This window comes from Babylonia areolata, chromosome 13 (assembly GCF_041734735.1).
Source record: "Babylonia areolata isolate BAREFJ2019XMU chromosome 13, ASM4173473v1, whole genome shotgun sequence".
In the NCBI taxonomy this organism is placed as follows: Eukaryota; Metazoa; Mollusca; class Gastropoda; order Neogastropoda; family Buccinidae; genus Babylonia; species Babylonia areolata.
The window spans coordinates 34,070,034-34,087,507 of record NC_134888.1 but is presented as its reverse complement, the minus strand read 5'-3'; the positions used below and the strand labels follow the sequence as shown (position 1 = coordinate 34,087,507).

General features: G+C 39.1%; 1 protein-coding gene across 2 annotated transcripts in view; it reads right to left on the bottom strand.

The window, feature by feature from the left end:
* LOC143289225 (cell division cycle protein 16 homolog) overlaps positions 1-17,474 on the bottom strand; it is a 65,598-nt gene that overhangs the window by 22,213 nt on the left and 25,911 nt on the right. The window contains exons 1-12 of one of the 2 annotated variants that reach the window (XM_076598186.1): positions 17,325-17,459; positions 12,944-13,016; positions 11,712-11,809; positions 11,040-11,078; positions 10,243-10,386; positions 8,516-8,675; positions 8,034-8,128; positions 7,284-7,417; positions 4,893-4,975; positions 2,282-2,331; positions 1,532-1,602; positions 603-728 (exon numbers count right to left, since the gene is read on the bottom strand). In XM_076598186.1, the coding sequence (XP_076454301.1) occupies positions 603-728; positions 1,532-1,602; positions 2,282-2,331; positions 4,893-4,975; positions 7,284-7,417; positions 8,034-8,128; positions 8,516-8,675; positions 10,243-10,386; positions 11,040-11,078; positions 11,712-11,809; positions 12,944-13,016; positions 17,325-17,426 (1,175 nt within the window). In that variant the 5' untranslated portion in view covers positions 17,427-17,459. Of the gene's footprint in view, positions 1-602; positions 729-1,531; positions 1,603-2,281; positions 2,332-4,892; positions 4,976-7,283; positions 7,418-8,033; positions 8,129-8,515; positions 8,676-10,242; positions 10,387-11,039; positions 11,079-11,711; positions 11,810-12,943; positions 13,017-17,324; positions 17,460-17,474 lie in introns of those variants that run through there. The other variant, XM_076598187.1, reaches the window with a different exon arrangement.

Here is a 17,474-nt window from a genome sequence, read left to right as displayed (position 1 = left end):
TATTTTAATGAAATGGTTTTAATGCATTCATGAAGAATGTGGGGATGTACTGAAACGCACAATAAACTGACAAATTATAGGAGATAATAAAGATTAATTCCATTAAAAAAAGAAAAAGAAAAAAGTTCGAATTTATAATACTTGATAGAATCCTAGTACTCATTCTCTCTCTCTCTCTCTTTTTTTTTTTTTTTTTAGAAGATAAATACTGTCAACAGTCATTCATTATTTTTGTTAATCAATATTACAATCGTCAATGTTTCAGACACACCCAAATGGCATTCCAGCAAAACAAATCTTTAACAATACACAACAGGCATATAATACAACGCATCATAACCAGCGCAAATTAACAGAACAAGTATACAAATCACATTACAGGCACATGATAGCTATTGTACCACATGCATACGCTAACACTTCCACAACTGGCACAGACTGCATCACTTGCACCAGCATGTACACAACACACACACATCCATATTACCACAGGCACATGATATAGCTAACATCACCAACCCATGCTAACAGAAAACTACAACCTCAACCACTACAGACAACTTTGTAATAACAGAACTGTTGTAATTGTGTTTGTACCGTACCCCTTCATGATCTGGGAGGCTGTGAAGTAGGCAGCCATGGCCTGATCGTGCTCGTTGTCAGCAGCGAAGGAATGTCCATAGGCCAACCAGGCTGGGCCATACGTCTTGTCCAGGGTGGTGGCCTTGCTGATCCACACACACACCAACACCATTACCGCCTTCATTTACTGGTTTCCTTTCTGGTTTTTTCAAGGCGTCAAAAGTGTGCCAACTGATCCATATATGCTATACATCTGTTGTTTAAAAAAAAAAAAAAAATTTTTTTTTTGGTTTTGAGAAGACAACTTTTTACCAATCCAACATGTTGATTTGGAATAGAGAGCCTATCCTGGGTTTTGTAAAATATAAATATGTAATGCAAAAAAAACAACATGCACACTGATACCAGTGTGCAAGCTCACACACACACATTCCAATATCTGAATATCAAGGGCAAACCCTCAGCTAAAAAACGTATCTCATTTATCACTGTTGCTTAGGTATAGCCCAGCCGACCACAGAGGGCCATATAATAGCTGCATCATCATTACTGCAAGCTTAATCAATGAGATAAAACTGTGCAAGATGCATTTTCTACAAGTTTGATAAAGGAGATTAAACTTCAAATGCTTTAAAAATACAGCAGTGAAACTGGGAAACTTGCAGAAAACTGACACGTCTGGCCATTCAGTGTCTTTGTGATACTTACTTGCTTACAGCTAATCAAGAATGTTATTTTTCATTATATAATCAAATGTATGAAAACTCAGAATTTAGGCAACGTGTATCTTCGCACCACAGCACAATACAAGGAATGAATAATAATGTATTTTTGTTCACTGGTCCCCTCTATCTCTAAGAAACCCATGGACTGAATAAATTCAATTTTTTCAGATGACAAAAACACAAACTTTGCTGGTTGTGTGCTCAGACAGGAAAAATGCTCCTACCTGAGGTACCTTCTGGCTGGTTCATAATTCTTCGTCAGGAGATAGTAGCACCCCACAGCAAACCACGACACCTGCCATCAACAACCACATTTACGCAAACAGGTGTGCAGAAAGACACACATTTTTCTTTCTTCCCATTTAAAAAAAAACAACAAGAAAAAAAGACAAAGAATTACAAAGAAATAAATGATAAAGACCTTTTGGGGGCAAAAAGATGGGATGAACCCGTTTTGTCTGAGGCACTGTAAACCTTAAGCCAGAGGGCCCATCCACGCCATTCACTTTGATAAGAGAAGTCCGTAATATTTCAATTTTGTGTTAATTCAATTTTCATTAGGTGTTCAACATTCTGTCACCTGTGTAAATAATTCCTGTACATGATGCCAACATCTGGTGCAGAAATCAACAACTTTTGGTTTGCTTCCAGAAGTGATACACCCAACATCAAAATATTATACCTATTTCATTCAAATAAGTCAAATGGCTGACCAGTCATAATCACACTCCAAGTTCTACAGATTTCTGAGGTCACATCCACTTGAAAACAAGATCAGTTTAGGCATCACAACTACACTCATGAATATGTCAGGGCAATAATTCAATTACAGATTTTTGTTGTTGACTGAAAAAATATTCATATTTTTTTCTAAACACCCAACACAAGACAGAATGGATAAGTAGCTTTTTTTTTTTTTTTTTTTTTTAAATGCACTGAACAGAAATGTATACAAGAACTATTCATGGACTTACAGGTTTGTTTGGATAGTAATCCACCAACTTATGGCCAAGATAGAATAATTCTGGAACAAAAGCAGCATGAATGAATTACATATCAGGACATGGTATAATTGTGAGCATTGATGGGTGATGCATTAATAAATGACTGAGGCAAATCGTCGTTATATTTTACTGTCATAATTTTACTCTTGAAATCTTTTCTTTTTTTAATATAAAAAAAAATCCTGCTAAAATTTCCCAGGTGGGAAAAATTGGACAAACTATGACCCTCATAACAGTGAAAAGGTTAACTGGATCTCTGAAACCATCTTACAAAGATTATTATTAATGATAATGCGCAAAAACAACAAAAATATACTGGTTCACACAAAACTTAAAGTTGTGACAGATATCTCAATAAATAATCAAAAACAAAAACCATTATAATTGACTTGACTTCCGCTCAGCCAAAACAACGGACGTGTTTTTGGCCGCTCCGCAAAAATCGTGCATTGCAACGATGTGAGCAGATACGCAGCAAGTCGGGAGAGAGTGGGTGACAAGGCTTTAATCCATGTATGCCAGCAACGTTCAGTTATACATGCCACGTTTTCAGTTTAAAGAGGTGAGGGGTTTTTTGTGTAAAAGAAAAAAAAAAAGAGGAAAAAGAGAGAGAAGAAAAATTGACATTGGACTGATAAAATGAAAAACGGTTAGTTGTAAAAATTAGAGTATGACAACACTGGTGTCCAGTTTCTTCACAACAAAAAGTGGCAAAAGAACAAGTGCGGGAGCAAGGAAATCTCTGGTGAGTAATTCCAGCCCCTCAACCAACAATACAAAATCAAAATAAATAAATAAAAAAAAAAATTTAAAAAAAAAGATTGAAGATATCGAAGACGACGCTGATTCAGACATGGCACTGAATGACACTTTACAAAACATCAAAGACAATATGTCCACCAAAGAGGACACTGAAACACTAAAACAGGGCATGATTAAGATAACTACATTACTGACTAAAAGGCTGGACATTCTTGAAACGCAGGTGACTGATTTACAAACAAAAAACGATACCCTCAATATAGAAGTGAACAAATTAAACGAGGAAAAAAGAACTAGAAAGCGAACTGAAACAAAAAGATAAAGAAATAAATACATTAAGAGAGATAAATAAGAACAACACAGTAGAAATTGGAATGTGCGTGTATTTGGACTAAAGGAAAGGGAGGGTGAGACAGTGGAAGACTGCATAAAACAATGTGTGGAGCTTTTCAAGGACAAAATTGGTGTACAAACTGTTAAACCAGCAGACATTGACATTGTGCACTGGTCGGTCGCGCTGAAGGGGACCGAATGGAAAACCTCCCCCTGTCCTGCTTAAATTTGTTTCACGTTGTCAGCGGGGCCTGGTGCTAGCTGACCGACGAAAACTCAAAGGTACAGGTTTCTCGGTGGCAAAAGACCTGACACGTGCAAACCACCAACTACTAAAACGGGCATCACACCGCTCAGCCGCAATGTCGGCATGGTCGTCTAACGGAAAAGTCCTCGCAGGACTAAAAGATGGACAACTGGTAAAACTTGACACTGACGCTGACATAGATAAAACACTCAAGGAACACATGAAGTGAAAATAATAAAATGTAATAATCCTCAGATACAATTTGGATTCAATAACATTGACATATTGCAATTATATTCTGTGGTTATGAAAAGGTGACTGATTATTACCCCCCGACACCCACCCACCCCCACCCTATCCTCCACCACCATATCCCCTTATGTATGCTGCACGATGGGGTGAAGATGGGTGAGCAGAGGGCTGAGCTGCTTGTAAATTTATGTTAACAGGTATTGCCAACCTTTTGGATCTCCTTACTTTATTATCTATTTTCACTTTTTATGTATATGAATGTACACGGTGTTACTTTGTGGAATGTGTAAGTTTCAAAAAAAAAAAAAAAGAGGAAAGAAAAAAGGGAATGGACCTTTTTAACTTTTTTCCTCTCTTTCTTTTCGTGTGACGGTCGTTGGATTTCTTCTTTTAATGAATACTCATAAGTCACACAAAATTTTCAAAAAGATACATACTGTTCGTTGGAATTGGTTACCTCATTCTGCATACACACTGAGTTTGTTTCCTTACTCAAGATCAAAAGCTTGATCTTATACATTTCTGTGGTTTCTCACCAGATTTCTCAGCAAAACTACCTTTACAATAATGACTACAAAAACATATGATAATATCTCATAACAGCAACATCATAATTATAACACACACACACCTGAAAGTTACTGCCACAGACAGCCATTTCTGCTGGTTGTTTCTAGTTGTCTCCCCTACCATGTGCAGCAATCTGACTACTCACAGTTCAACAGAAAGAAATGCCCTGCACATACCTCTTTATTGCCCCACAGTTCATGCAATTTATTTTCCTTATTTACACACTTTCACAATGGAAAAGCTGCTACATCAGAGTCCAGCAGTTCGGTTCCCACAGATGAGACCTAACAAAATTCCACAACTTTTCCACGCAAAGTTGGAAAGTTTACAAAACCAAACTGAACCAAACTTTCTCTGATACATATATGTATATAAAAAGAAGTGTATTTCTGACCCCACGGAGTGCAGTGTACTGACCATTGGGTTTCTTCAGCTCCACTAGCACAGCTATATGCAGCGGCAGACAGCGACTGTTCAAGGGGTCTCTCCTCGTCAACACACTGAAAATTAACCACACAAAGTCATGGTTAGAAATAACTGATTTTTTTATACAGCTAAAATGTTTGCGGCTGATGTGTACTGGACTCTTAATAATAAAGGAAAAAAAAACCCAACAAAAAACACCACCACCACCAAGAACAGAAAAAAACAAAAAAAACCAACCTTAGTCATAGGAATTTTTTTTTTGCCAAAATGCCATCACAGAAATCTGCATAATCTGATTTTTATGCAGCTTATTAGTTTGCATCTAAAGTCTGTGGGACTTTTTCTGTTAAAGGAAAGAAACTTATTCAAAGGGGGCTCTGGGGGGAGGAGTGCCCCACCCCTCACCCCCAAAAAATGCCTTTATAGAAATCTGTATAAAAACTATAACACTGAAGTACTCCCATAAATAGAAAATGCAACTGTAGTAGGTTTGTGTGTTTGCAGAATAATACCTAACACACTGTGATGTAATACACATCATATCCTGCGCTTTTCTGTGTTGAATGTAAGACAAAATACACAGTGAATGGGACAAACATGGGCAGCACTTGTCCATGTTCAACAGAGCACCTGACACACTGAAGCCACACTGTTCTAAGAGAACAGACCTGACAGGATGGCTCACTGGAACAGCACAGTCCTAAAGCACCGCCATTTGTTGTAAGTGCATACGAGACTTTTGATTAATAATTAAAAATTATAAATCCCTTTCACTGCCAGTCAATTTAGAGAGCAAAACTACCTTGTGCTATAAACACAGAAAAGATGGTGTCTAAGAACAGCTGGGGATTTTCATGTGATGTGTAGGAAATATGGCCTATCCTACCATAAGAGTGGTAGGTTCATGGGTAACAGACCCATGATCATTTAATTCACTGCTGTGGACAATTTTCCCAAAGAACCATTTCTCTGGTCGCATTTCAGTGACATGGGTGTCTGCGCAGCTGGTGCTGGAATGCGACACTGGCATTGAAAGGGAGATTTAATATGTATATTTTTTTCCTATTATGGTTAAACCATTTTCTTATTTCTGCATTTGTTCATATTTCCATAACTTACCAAACAAGGACATAGATTCGTGGATCATTAACATGTTTATTTGATCTTCTGCATGAGTATACACATGAACAATCCGTTGTATGTTGTCCTGAAGATCATAAAGAAATTATTTGCACCCTCAATCAACTACTGATATCAGGATCAAACCTCAAATGACAGCCCAACACTAAATACTTGGCTGTTATTCCAATCTGGCAAATCAGTTTTAATGAAAATAACATTACCTCAGATAAAAGGGAGGGGGGAGGGGGAATTCACTGCAAGCAAATCCACACACACCAGCTTATTTCAGAACAGCTACAAAATGAACTGAATCAACCAACTGTAAATACAAACTACAAAATAAAGTGAAATAGCTCAAAAGTTTACCATAGCAAGCTCTTCAAAAACCATTCTGTCCTTTTTGAGATATTCACACATGATAATAAATTACTTCCCTTGTCTTACAACACAACTCAACAGCAATAGTTTGTATCAGACTAAAGTCTGAAGTGGACACTGACATTTTTGTAATTCAGTCTGCAGCAAGCCAGAGTGAAGTAATGGGACAGAAACAGATCAGTACAAGCCATAAAGCCCTGTCCGTTTCCATCTACACTTTAAGCATCACACTGTACAATGTTTTTAGTGAACCTGAATCTTACATCTATCAACTACGTACTAACAATGGTAAAATCTAAGCAATTAGTGCCTGGTATATGAATGATAACATGCCAATTTCAGTGTTCTGGACAGCGTATGTTGTGGATACATGCACAACAATCTCAAATTCACAATAAGATATAAACTCTTGATGGCCTTGATACCAAGATGATTTTGTCAAAATACAACATTTTACATAAGAATAATGCAGTTTGCCAAAATATGACATTTTTACAGCAAAGCACAGTTTGTCAAGATGAACCATTTTGTAAAGCAAAGCACAGTTTGTCAAGATGAAACATTTTACACAGCAAACATATTCTACACTGAAAAGCACAGTTTGTCCAAAAATATTTTTTTCATAGCAAAACTTGGTGTTTCAAAATACATTTTACATAACAAAGCAAAGTTTGTCAAAATATAATAATCTACAAAGCAAATCCCACTCTTTATAAAGCAAAGTATAGTTTGTCAAAATATATCACTTTACACACCAAAGCACAGCAGTATGTCAAACATAACGTTTTACATACCAAAGCACACTTTACGTAGCAGAGCATTTTCCAAGTGTTAAGTGTATACAGAAGAGGAGCAAAGCAGGAGACTGTTGCACTGACTCACTCTTTAGTGATCCTGTAGCACTCCTGGAAGTCACAGTTGTAGTAGAGGCGCTCTGCCTGATTGACCACCACGTCCATGTTCTCCCTGAACGAAGACAAGGAGCTGGGGATGGTGTGGTCCCCAGGTTTGTTGTACTGCAACAAGAAATGACAAGTTTGATTTCAAGAAGGTAGTGGAAAAAACTTCATATATATATATATATATATTTGTTGCTGTTTTGGTGAAAAAAACAACAACAACAAAAAAAGAAAAAAAAAGAAAAGGGATATGCAAAGGACACATATAAACAAGAAATAACCACCATAGCTATCCAGCTGTCACTCTCAGGCTGCTAAGAAACGGTGCATAAGATTGCAAAGTGTCTTTGTGTGTCGTGTGGATGCTTGAGCATGTGTCAAGTCCATGGGTAGCATCATAACAAATCAAGCCCATGAAAGCACTTTACAATTATAACTTGCTGCCATCAAAACATCTAAATTGCTAATACATAAAATAAAAGAAATTAACGAAAAATAATCTGAGAAGTAAATTTTCTTGTATCACAAAAACAAGCAAGAATTAAGCATTAGAATGACTTAAATCCCCAAAGCAAATAAAGCAAACTGAAGAAGTGAACTAATAAAACAAAAACAAAAAAATAAAAGCACACACACACACAAAACCCCACAAAAATCAAGATGTTGCAACAAAACACCCTTATTCCCCCATCAAAAAGATTTGCAGAAAAGTTCAGTCAAAACCACCATGCACCTTTTTCAAATGGTTCTCATACAAGAACTTCAAGAGCTCCACCTCTGGTTTGGGACATTGGGTCTGGAAAGGCAGAGAATTCAGCAGATCTTGTTCTGAAACAAAATAAACACCCAAAAGAATCATCATTCCCCTTCCTTTCTTTCAACAACCCACTTCCCGAAACTGATATTCCAGAACCACTCTCCCGTCTCTCGTTCCTGCAGACAGTACAACAGTCAGTCATACCATATGGCACATATCACACACTAAAATCATCATCATAAAACTGAATGATTTTTATATAGCACATAACCTTGCCTGATGCAGCTCAATGCGCTTTGCATGCTCCACGATCCAAGTGTACACACATAAACGGACACACACACACAGCCCATGAGATAGCTAAGGGAACGCTTGGCAAATAACTGTGGTCTTGGAACTGATTTCAAAATCACTCCGAGTTGGAGAGTTACACTCATCACTCAACCCCTCCCTCTCACCTTCCTGTGCGGACATCATGTGGTGAGAGACCAACAGGTCGAAGGCCTCAAAGCAGTACACATCCTGCTGAAGGGCGCGGCGGAAACACTCCACAGCCAGCCCCCGGTTGTCCATGGCCTCATAGATCCTGCCTCGCAGCAAACTGATGGAACTGTCCACCTGGTCAACAACACCATCAATGACAACACCCCAGTACTGCCAAAAGTAGGCTCACAATACCTGTAGACCTGACAAAACAAATGCTGAAGCAAAACAGGAAAAAAGGCAAGTGAAAGCTTAGATGCCCGCATTTTGTATAATACTGTTACTCATAATCATAACACCAACATACAATTAGTTCAAGACTCAATTTTAAGTGGGAGAGCTGAAAACAAAGAAACTCTTAGTGAATACTGAATATCAACTGACCTTAAGTATACATATTAGTGTTTGGTTAATCTCTACAATAATTTTTTTTTTTTTTTTTTTTAAGACAAAAAACAAAAAAAGACAGCATGAACAGTGTCCTGCTCTCTTTCCTCATGCCTGTCAAAACATCAAGACACGTTCAGCTTGATTATCTATGCAGGCAGCAATGAAGTCAAGAATTGTTCCAGAAAGACTCCATAAGGGCACATGGGAAAAAAAACAAACACAAATGGACAAAATAATCCAAACAATGCATGGTGACAATGTATGTGGCAAGATAATGTACCTGACTTTGTTAAACTGTGTGGTAATATCAACTAGGAATAGAATTGCTCAATCTGTTCTAAACAATCCTATAATTCCAACACATATAGGTGGAATTGTGATGCATGTTACATTATTACAGTGAGACAAAATACATCCCCAACTCAAAAACGCCCACAATGACCCATTTCACTTTGCTGAACATCATGCTGCTTCTCTCCTGTAGTATATTCTGTTGTAAAATTCACCCCCACACTGACCCGTTTCAATTTGCCAAGAAAAGTGCTGCTCTTCTAATATAATGCATTGTACTGTGTTGTTGTGTAAAATACACCTCCAACTCCAAACAGACCTATTACATTTTGCGGAACAAACTGCTGCTGTTCTTCGTATTGTAAAATACATCCACACACTGACCTGTTTTACTTAGAACATAGTGCTGCTGTCCTTCGGTACTGTATTTATTGTGCTGTATTCTAACATACAAGCTCACAATGATCTGTTTCACCATGCTAACATACAGCAGCTGTCTTCTTTTACTGTATTGTATTGTAAAATACACCCCCACACTGACCCGTTTCACTTTGCTGAACATACAGCTGATGTCCTCTTGTATTGTATTGTAAAATACACCCCCACACTGACCTGTTTCACTTTGCTGAACATACAGCTGATGTCCTCTTGTATTGTAAAATACACCCCCACACTGTCCCGTTTCACTTTGCTGAACATACAGCTGATGTCTTCTTGTATTTTAATTTGTATTCTTGTTAAATATACCATCACTGCCCCGTTTCACTCTGCTGAACAAACAGCTGATGTCCTCTTGTATTGTAAAATACACCCCCACACTGACCCGTTTCACTTTGCTGAACAAACAGCTGATGTCCTCTTGTATTGTAAAATACACCTCCACACTGATCCATTTCACTTTGCTGAACAAACAGCTGATGTCCTCTTGGATTGTAAAATTCACCCCAACACTGACCCATTCCACTTTGCTGAACAAACAGCTGATGTCCTCTTGCATTGTAAAATTCACCCCAACACTGACCCGTTTCACTTTGCTGAACATAGTGCTGCTCTCCTCTCCGTTACAGGGCTGGTGAATGCTGGACTGAAGCAGTGAGGGGCAGGTCACTGAAAACTCCACTGTACCCAGTATGTTCAGGGCTTCCTGGTACTCCTTGCACTCGTACTGCACACAGCACACTCACATACATTGACATATGTGCTGGGTGGGTTTGCTTATTTTGATTTTTGATTTTTTTTTTTTGGTTTGTGTGGACTGTGTTTATGTATAGTTGTTCTGTTTTTTTTAAGTCATAATACATTACAAACATTTCTAAATACTTATTTCTTTTCCTGCGAAAAATTATTTTTCACATACTAAACCTGCATTACTTACTCAGTTACTGGCTCTATTTTAAAAAGATATAACAATAAAGCACAAAACAGCATGAAATAAAATACAGTAAGAAAAAAACCAAAAACAAGGCCTGGAACAAAAAACAGAAAAAAGCAATCATGTGTCCTTACATGCCCCAAAAATTTAAATACCCTTATTCCTTTATTCATTTCTAATTTCCTCAAAATACTGGACAGATAAGAGTTAAGACAATAACAAAACATTAAGGGACTTACTACATAAGGTCGTAACAAACTAACTTCCATGGTAAAATATCAAATAAAATGATACATATGAGTGTGTGTGTGTGTGTGTGTGTGTGTGTGTGTGTGTGTGTGTGTGTGTCTGTGTTCCACAAGTACAGTAGCTCAAATCACAATTTCAATCTAGCTTATTCATTCATTATCAATTTTTCTGAGCACTGCACAGGTTGAAATACTTACCAGGCATTTTGCAGCCAGGTAACGGCATGGGTCATAATGCTGCAAACATACAAAATGGCCAATAGTTTAACAACTGGCACTTTTTTGATGAACACTACTGTGACTCGTATGATTGTTCATGATTTATAAAAGAATGTCAGAGTTAGAATCTAAGAATAGAGAATGGATATAGATCTATACAAAACTATATGTCTGTTTTAGTACTTGTTAATTCAGAGCCATATGATGGAACGTATATTCGTTTATATTCGGTATTCTTGTATCATTTGTTATGCAGCATGCAAAATCCCGGCTGAAGTCACAGCCAGCTATTCTTCACTATGCACAAAAACATGTCATTAGGGTCAAAATAATGAAAAATCAAGACTTCTACAAATTTCGCATATCTCTGAAGTCTTAACTTGCTGTTGCAAAGTATTTTAGCATAAAACACACTTAAGTTGCAAATGCAATGTTCAGTGCATTTGACCTAAGGCTTTTCCAAATTTCAAAAAAGTTCTATATATTTTAGCATCTGTAAAAATAAATAAAATAAAAATGAGTAAAAAAATTATTAAAAAAACACACAAAAAACCCACCTCTGAAGAAACCCAACACTGTTCTATTTCCACCATCGTAGTATTTTTTATAATCACTGATGAAATCTGTTCTCACCATAAATTATCTCCCTACCTGGACAAGCTTTCGGTTGCGCAGTAACGTGGCCGCTCTGTGGTACTGGCCTGTATGGTACAGGGTCTGTGCGTACCAGTACATGTCTTCCACCGCATCTGAAGCACACAGCCCCCCTCTATTTCTCACGCAATCAATGTTCAGCCTTTGTAAACATGCCTCGTTCTGGTGTTACTGTCTCCCTGCTTGTGTTGCACAAACTTTGATGAGTTTACAAGTCCAGATCTTCGTATTTTTTGTAAACAATGAGTGACACTGAAGTTGATAAAGCTCAGGAAATGAGTGACCTTGTCACTAGTGATGATTCGTTTGCTGACAGGGATTCTGGTGAAAACGGTTATTTTGACACTTGGGCATGCTGACTTGCTTGTTGTTCATTCAGTTTTGTGTCTCCAGCCACAAAAACTGGGTGGTGGGTGATGGGGGTGGGGAGGGATGGTAAAGTGGGTTAGGCATGGATCTACTGCGATTTCTTGACCAAATCAAGCTAAGAAACCGGAAATTATTTTGATTTAAAGCATTCTTGCTGCTTTTGAAAGCAACATGAGCTAAAAGAAAATATTTATTTTTGTTTTTGCCTGTGATTGCATAAAGTATTGTAGATGTGCGCGTGCATGGCGTCGGTAGGCGTGTCTCAAACAAATAATACAGTGCTTATAATTTCATTGTTTCAGTTATATTCATATCATGATTCTGCAGCCAGAACATTTTTTGTACAGTTTAATGCCAATTTTGAGATTTTGACTCTGTAAAAGATGTGAAAATACCTATAAACATTGTGGTTGACGTTTCTGGAATACAAGTGTGCAAAATTTGTTGATTATATCCTGTGGAATATCTCCAACTACATACAAGGTACAGCCTTTTTTTTTACTTTTATCTGATTCTTCATTCACTCTATTTTCCAAAAATGTATAGGTTTACCTATTTATTCTTACTGATAAGCATACAAATGCCCCAAATCAGAGCACAGGTAGCGGAGGCAAACTATCACTTTGTTTTAAGCATGATTTCTGTATGTACACTTTATTATATCCAGCACTTTGAGGGTTAATATCTTAAAAGCCATATGTATATCGAGGGTGAACAGTCGGAGCTGGTGAACACAGGCATTCCCAACTGGATGCAATTTTATACTTCTTGTAACTCTCAAATCAAGAAGAGATTTTATAACTCTGTAAAATTTCTCTTATAAATGCAGGGAAGATACTGAGATAGTGAAGTGGACTTACCTTGAGAACTACTAAAGGCTTCAGACAATGTCACCAGTTTATCTGCCCAAAAGAGTGCCGTTTCATAATGGTGCTGAAAAAACAAAAACATGTCTTAAGACCGGCTGACCAATGTGCTTTACATAAAATCATAATAACTAATGTGGTATGCATATGCTGGGTGGACCACAGACCAGTGTGTTATACTTCAACAATGAGTTTTCACTAGCACTAGTAGCAGCAGCAGTGCTTCAGACCTGATATTTTACTCAGTACTTTACGTGGAAGAGAGCACAGTTTCAGACCTGATAATATCTATACTTGGTACTTTACATGGGTGATGAAAAAGATGACTGGTATTTTACATGCAAAGATGAAGTTTGTAATGGTGATGATTTTACGGCAATATTAACAATTTTGCCCATCGACTCTTCTATGATGAAGTCGGAATCACTGTGTACCCAAATAGGTATACCCTTTGGACTGAAAAGTTGTCCACCTTCCTGGTTCAACATTCTTATATTCTACTTAACATTTTTGCCCGTCTGCAATACAAAACATACGTGAAAAATCTACGAAACAGGCAAACATGTTAATTAGATATATAGAGAATTGTCTACTATAGCTGACGATTTTAAATGAAACTTGGCCCGATTATAAAGGTGTCTAAAAAGGGATGCTTTTTGGGGCATTCCATGCACCTAGCAAGGGGCTTGGAAAGAATGGGGGATACGCAAAGTGAAGGAGAAAATGTCACGGACGGGTATTTTCAATTTCGCCCGTCTGAATTATTTGTAAACGGTCATGCGTAATTCCGATGGCAAGAGGTAAGTGCGCAAGAGTTGTGCACTTTGAAACTGTAAACGGCGGAATGAAGTGTGGTGTCCCGGTCGCGCAAGGCTGAAAACGAAAGTGTATGACGACACAAGGGTTTACGATTGTACTTACCGATACATGATTCCACATGTTTTGCACACAGCCCCACACACACTTTGACGGAATGAAGTTGTCAGTGTACACGCACCAAACTACGGAATGAAGTCAGTTGTGAGTGCCTACACACACAATATTGGAATGAACTTGTGAGTGTTCATGCACAACATCATCAGTTACAGAATGAAATTGTCAGCCCCGGCGACTATTCGGACACACAAACACGGAATGAAGTTGTCACTGTACACTGACACACAGACACATGCTGAAGGAATGTTGTAATTGTACATGCACGACCTGTTCCTGGTCTGCCGAAGTGGATGTGCACGAAGGGGACGTAGGAAAGAGGTCACTGTGCACAATCTTGTTCTTGTGAAAACGGAATGAACTGCACCATGCTTCATGGGAGGATGAAAACCTGTGTGAAGGACTAGACAATGGGTTCAGAACGTAACATGAACAAGTCTGTGCGAATGGAAAGAATGGCTATCTGTGCAGCTAATTATTTTGTCTCGTCCTCATTTCTCCACGAAAAGCCAGGAGCATACTGACATGCAACACAGGACACAGCACACACATGTGACGCGTGCTGTCGAGGAAAGAAGCTGTTTAACACACACCACGGGCAATCACGGAATGAAGTTCACACACACACACACGAGCGCGCGCAAGCACGCGAAATCGCTGACTTGAACATTCACAGCTGGTGCAAGCATCACGAGAAAGGGACGTCCAGCTGTCCAACTGAAACAGTTCAAGTTCAGCATGGACACTGCCTCGGCCGTTAAAATGCACTTTCCTATCTCGGAATGTTACTTTTCTTCACAGCACGTTGTTAGGGAAGGTCCCACCAGTCCCGCTCATTTTTAATGTGAAGTCCTCTGTGCAACGCATTTGAGCACTGCAATACAGGGAATGGAAATCCGAGTGTGTGGATCTCCACGTGTACCCGGTCAGTGCTGTCGGACCCCATACAGCAAGGATGTACAACGAAACGGGCCGAAAGGAACAGACCCACCACAGTAGACTGTGGTCATCCTTTTTTTCCGTCGTACACATATGAGTGTTTCATGCAAGCTGTTTTATTATTTTCATTCAGTCAGTTTTTGCAAATGACGCTGTGCCATCATGTGTGCGTGTGGTGAGGCTGTGCAGGGGTATGCCTGTGCGTATACAAGTCTCTAAGTGTGTGTGTGAGGGCGGTGGGGGGTGGGGGTGGGGGGTGCGGGGGGAGGGTGGTATGGTAAGTGATGGTGTTGGGACACTATGGGGCATGTAATAAACGACGGAAAGAATCTCTATTATATTCATCTAGAATCACACACTTTGAACAGATAAGAAATGAAAGAGAACACACAAGTACTAACATTGCACTCCATTCTGTTTACAAGCGTGAAACTGATTTCCACAAGATGTTTGTTTCAATATCGATTCATTTCGTTTTATCTCAGTAAGCCTACAACACTGCCAAGTAATGCATGTCACGAACACTGAAGTATGTTGTTGCAGGAAACACACAGAGCAGCTGAAAGGCTGGCATCATCACCACCCAAGTTCACTGCTGGGCCGTCACGCCCGGCTCGTGTGGACACCCCACCAGTGAGCGAGTCTATACTGCATATTTCAGGTCACCCATTTCACGAATGACAGATCACGACAGACTAAAACAAGGACTGGCGAAGAAATCTGGTTTGACATCTTTCACTATTTTCAGACGGAATGAACGGCACAATGGAAACTTTATATATGGACCCCTTCTCTCCGCCTTCCACGTGTGAATCTCAAGTGGGTGCCGTTTTGTCTACGGGTGAGATGTTTTCGCTTCTAAACATCATAATAACGTGTATGTGTGTCATTATGTGTGTCACTCTGCCCGTGCGTGTGTGTCAGTGTGTGTGTGTGTGTGTGTGTGTGTGTGACTAAGTACATACACATACTGCACAACGCAGAAGATCATTACTGGCACTGTCACACCATGAGGGCAGCTTCCCAAACACGCATGACGAGGCCACCGCCTGATTCCCCGACTGGAGACTGCACTGTGGAACAAGGGCACTGTGATGACACAGGACGGGGACCCTGCTGTGGAGTTGCTTCTCTGACCGGAGCACCCGTTGGGTAACATGTTGCCAAGCCAATGTCCCCTTAACATTCCAGTTCATTCCGTCATACGGTGGTCCCAGTAACGCATCTACTGCCACACCAGTGTTACTTTAAAACTTCAGTTCATTCCATCATAAACAGTGGCTCCAGTCACGCACCTGTTATCAAACTGACCAGTGCCTGCCGTGGAGTGTTTCTGAGGAGACATAAAAATGATATATATCCACCAATCGACATTCTCTCCGTAAGTACAGTTGTTCATGTTAGGATCGGAACCCACTGTCTCGTCCTCTACTCTGGATTTCATTCTCTCGCGAAGCATGGTACAGTTCATTCCGTCTTCACTTCTAATAACCGGCAATTGCGCACACTGACCGCTTTCAATCGAACTGCTTTATACGTCCCGTATCGCAGATCGGACACCAACAACGTTCCCGTATTCTTTTCGAATTTCTCTTTCGCTTTGCAAATTCCCGTTTCTGTTTCAAGCCCCTTGATAGATGCATGGAATGCCCCACAAAGACATCCATTTTAAGACACGTTTGGACTCAAGACAAGTTTCATTGCAAGTACTGACACAACTCAAACTTGCGTATACATTCACACTCCCTTCTCAATCGTTTTCATGTATGTTTTGTACAACAGACGTGTAAATTCGAAAAGACCCGTCAGTCCGATTTTCTCCTTCACTTTGCGTGTCCCCCTTGCTAGGTGCATGGAATGCCCCAAAAAGCATCCCTTTTTAGACACCTTTATAATCGGGCCAAGTTTCGTTTAAAATCGTCTACTATAGTAGACAATTTTCTATATATCTAATTGAACATTTTTGCCCGTTTCGTAGTTTTTTCACGTATGTTTTGTATTGTAGACGGGCAAAAATGTTAAGTAGAATATAAGAATGACGAACCAGAAATGGTGCACACGTTTGTCCTATACGGGTATACCTATTTGGGTACATTGTAATTCCGACTTAACACAGAAGAGTGGACGGGCAAAATTGTTAATATTGCCGATTTTACTGGCAGTAGCGTTGACGTTATCCGTCAACTATCCCATTTTGTGATTTACTGTGAAATTGAGAGTGAAACGTTACTTTTCTGCACAATAAAATTCTCAATTATACACCCTAAACAAAGCATACACAAGTCATGACTTGCATGCGTGATGGGCGAGCTTACTAGGCCAAAGTGATAACTAGTTGCACCACAAGCCAGTCGTCCCTCAATAAAACGAAGTTAAAATCCAACAGTTGTAAACTGTTTATACTTGAAGTGCAAATGGCCGATTTTTAGTTTTAAAACAATGTAACATAACAAAATATTCATCTAACTCATACCGTGTAACAATGCATATACACACCCCTTACTTTGTCAATATTCCTAAAAACCTGTTCTCTAAGCCTGTCAAGGTCGAACTTCAAATCAGTTTGGTGGTTCTGTCGTTCTTCGCATCCAGGTTCCCCCGCCATGATGTGACAAATTTTCGTATTTTATTTTCGGCCAATAAAATACTTTGT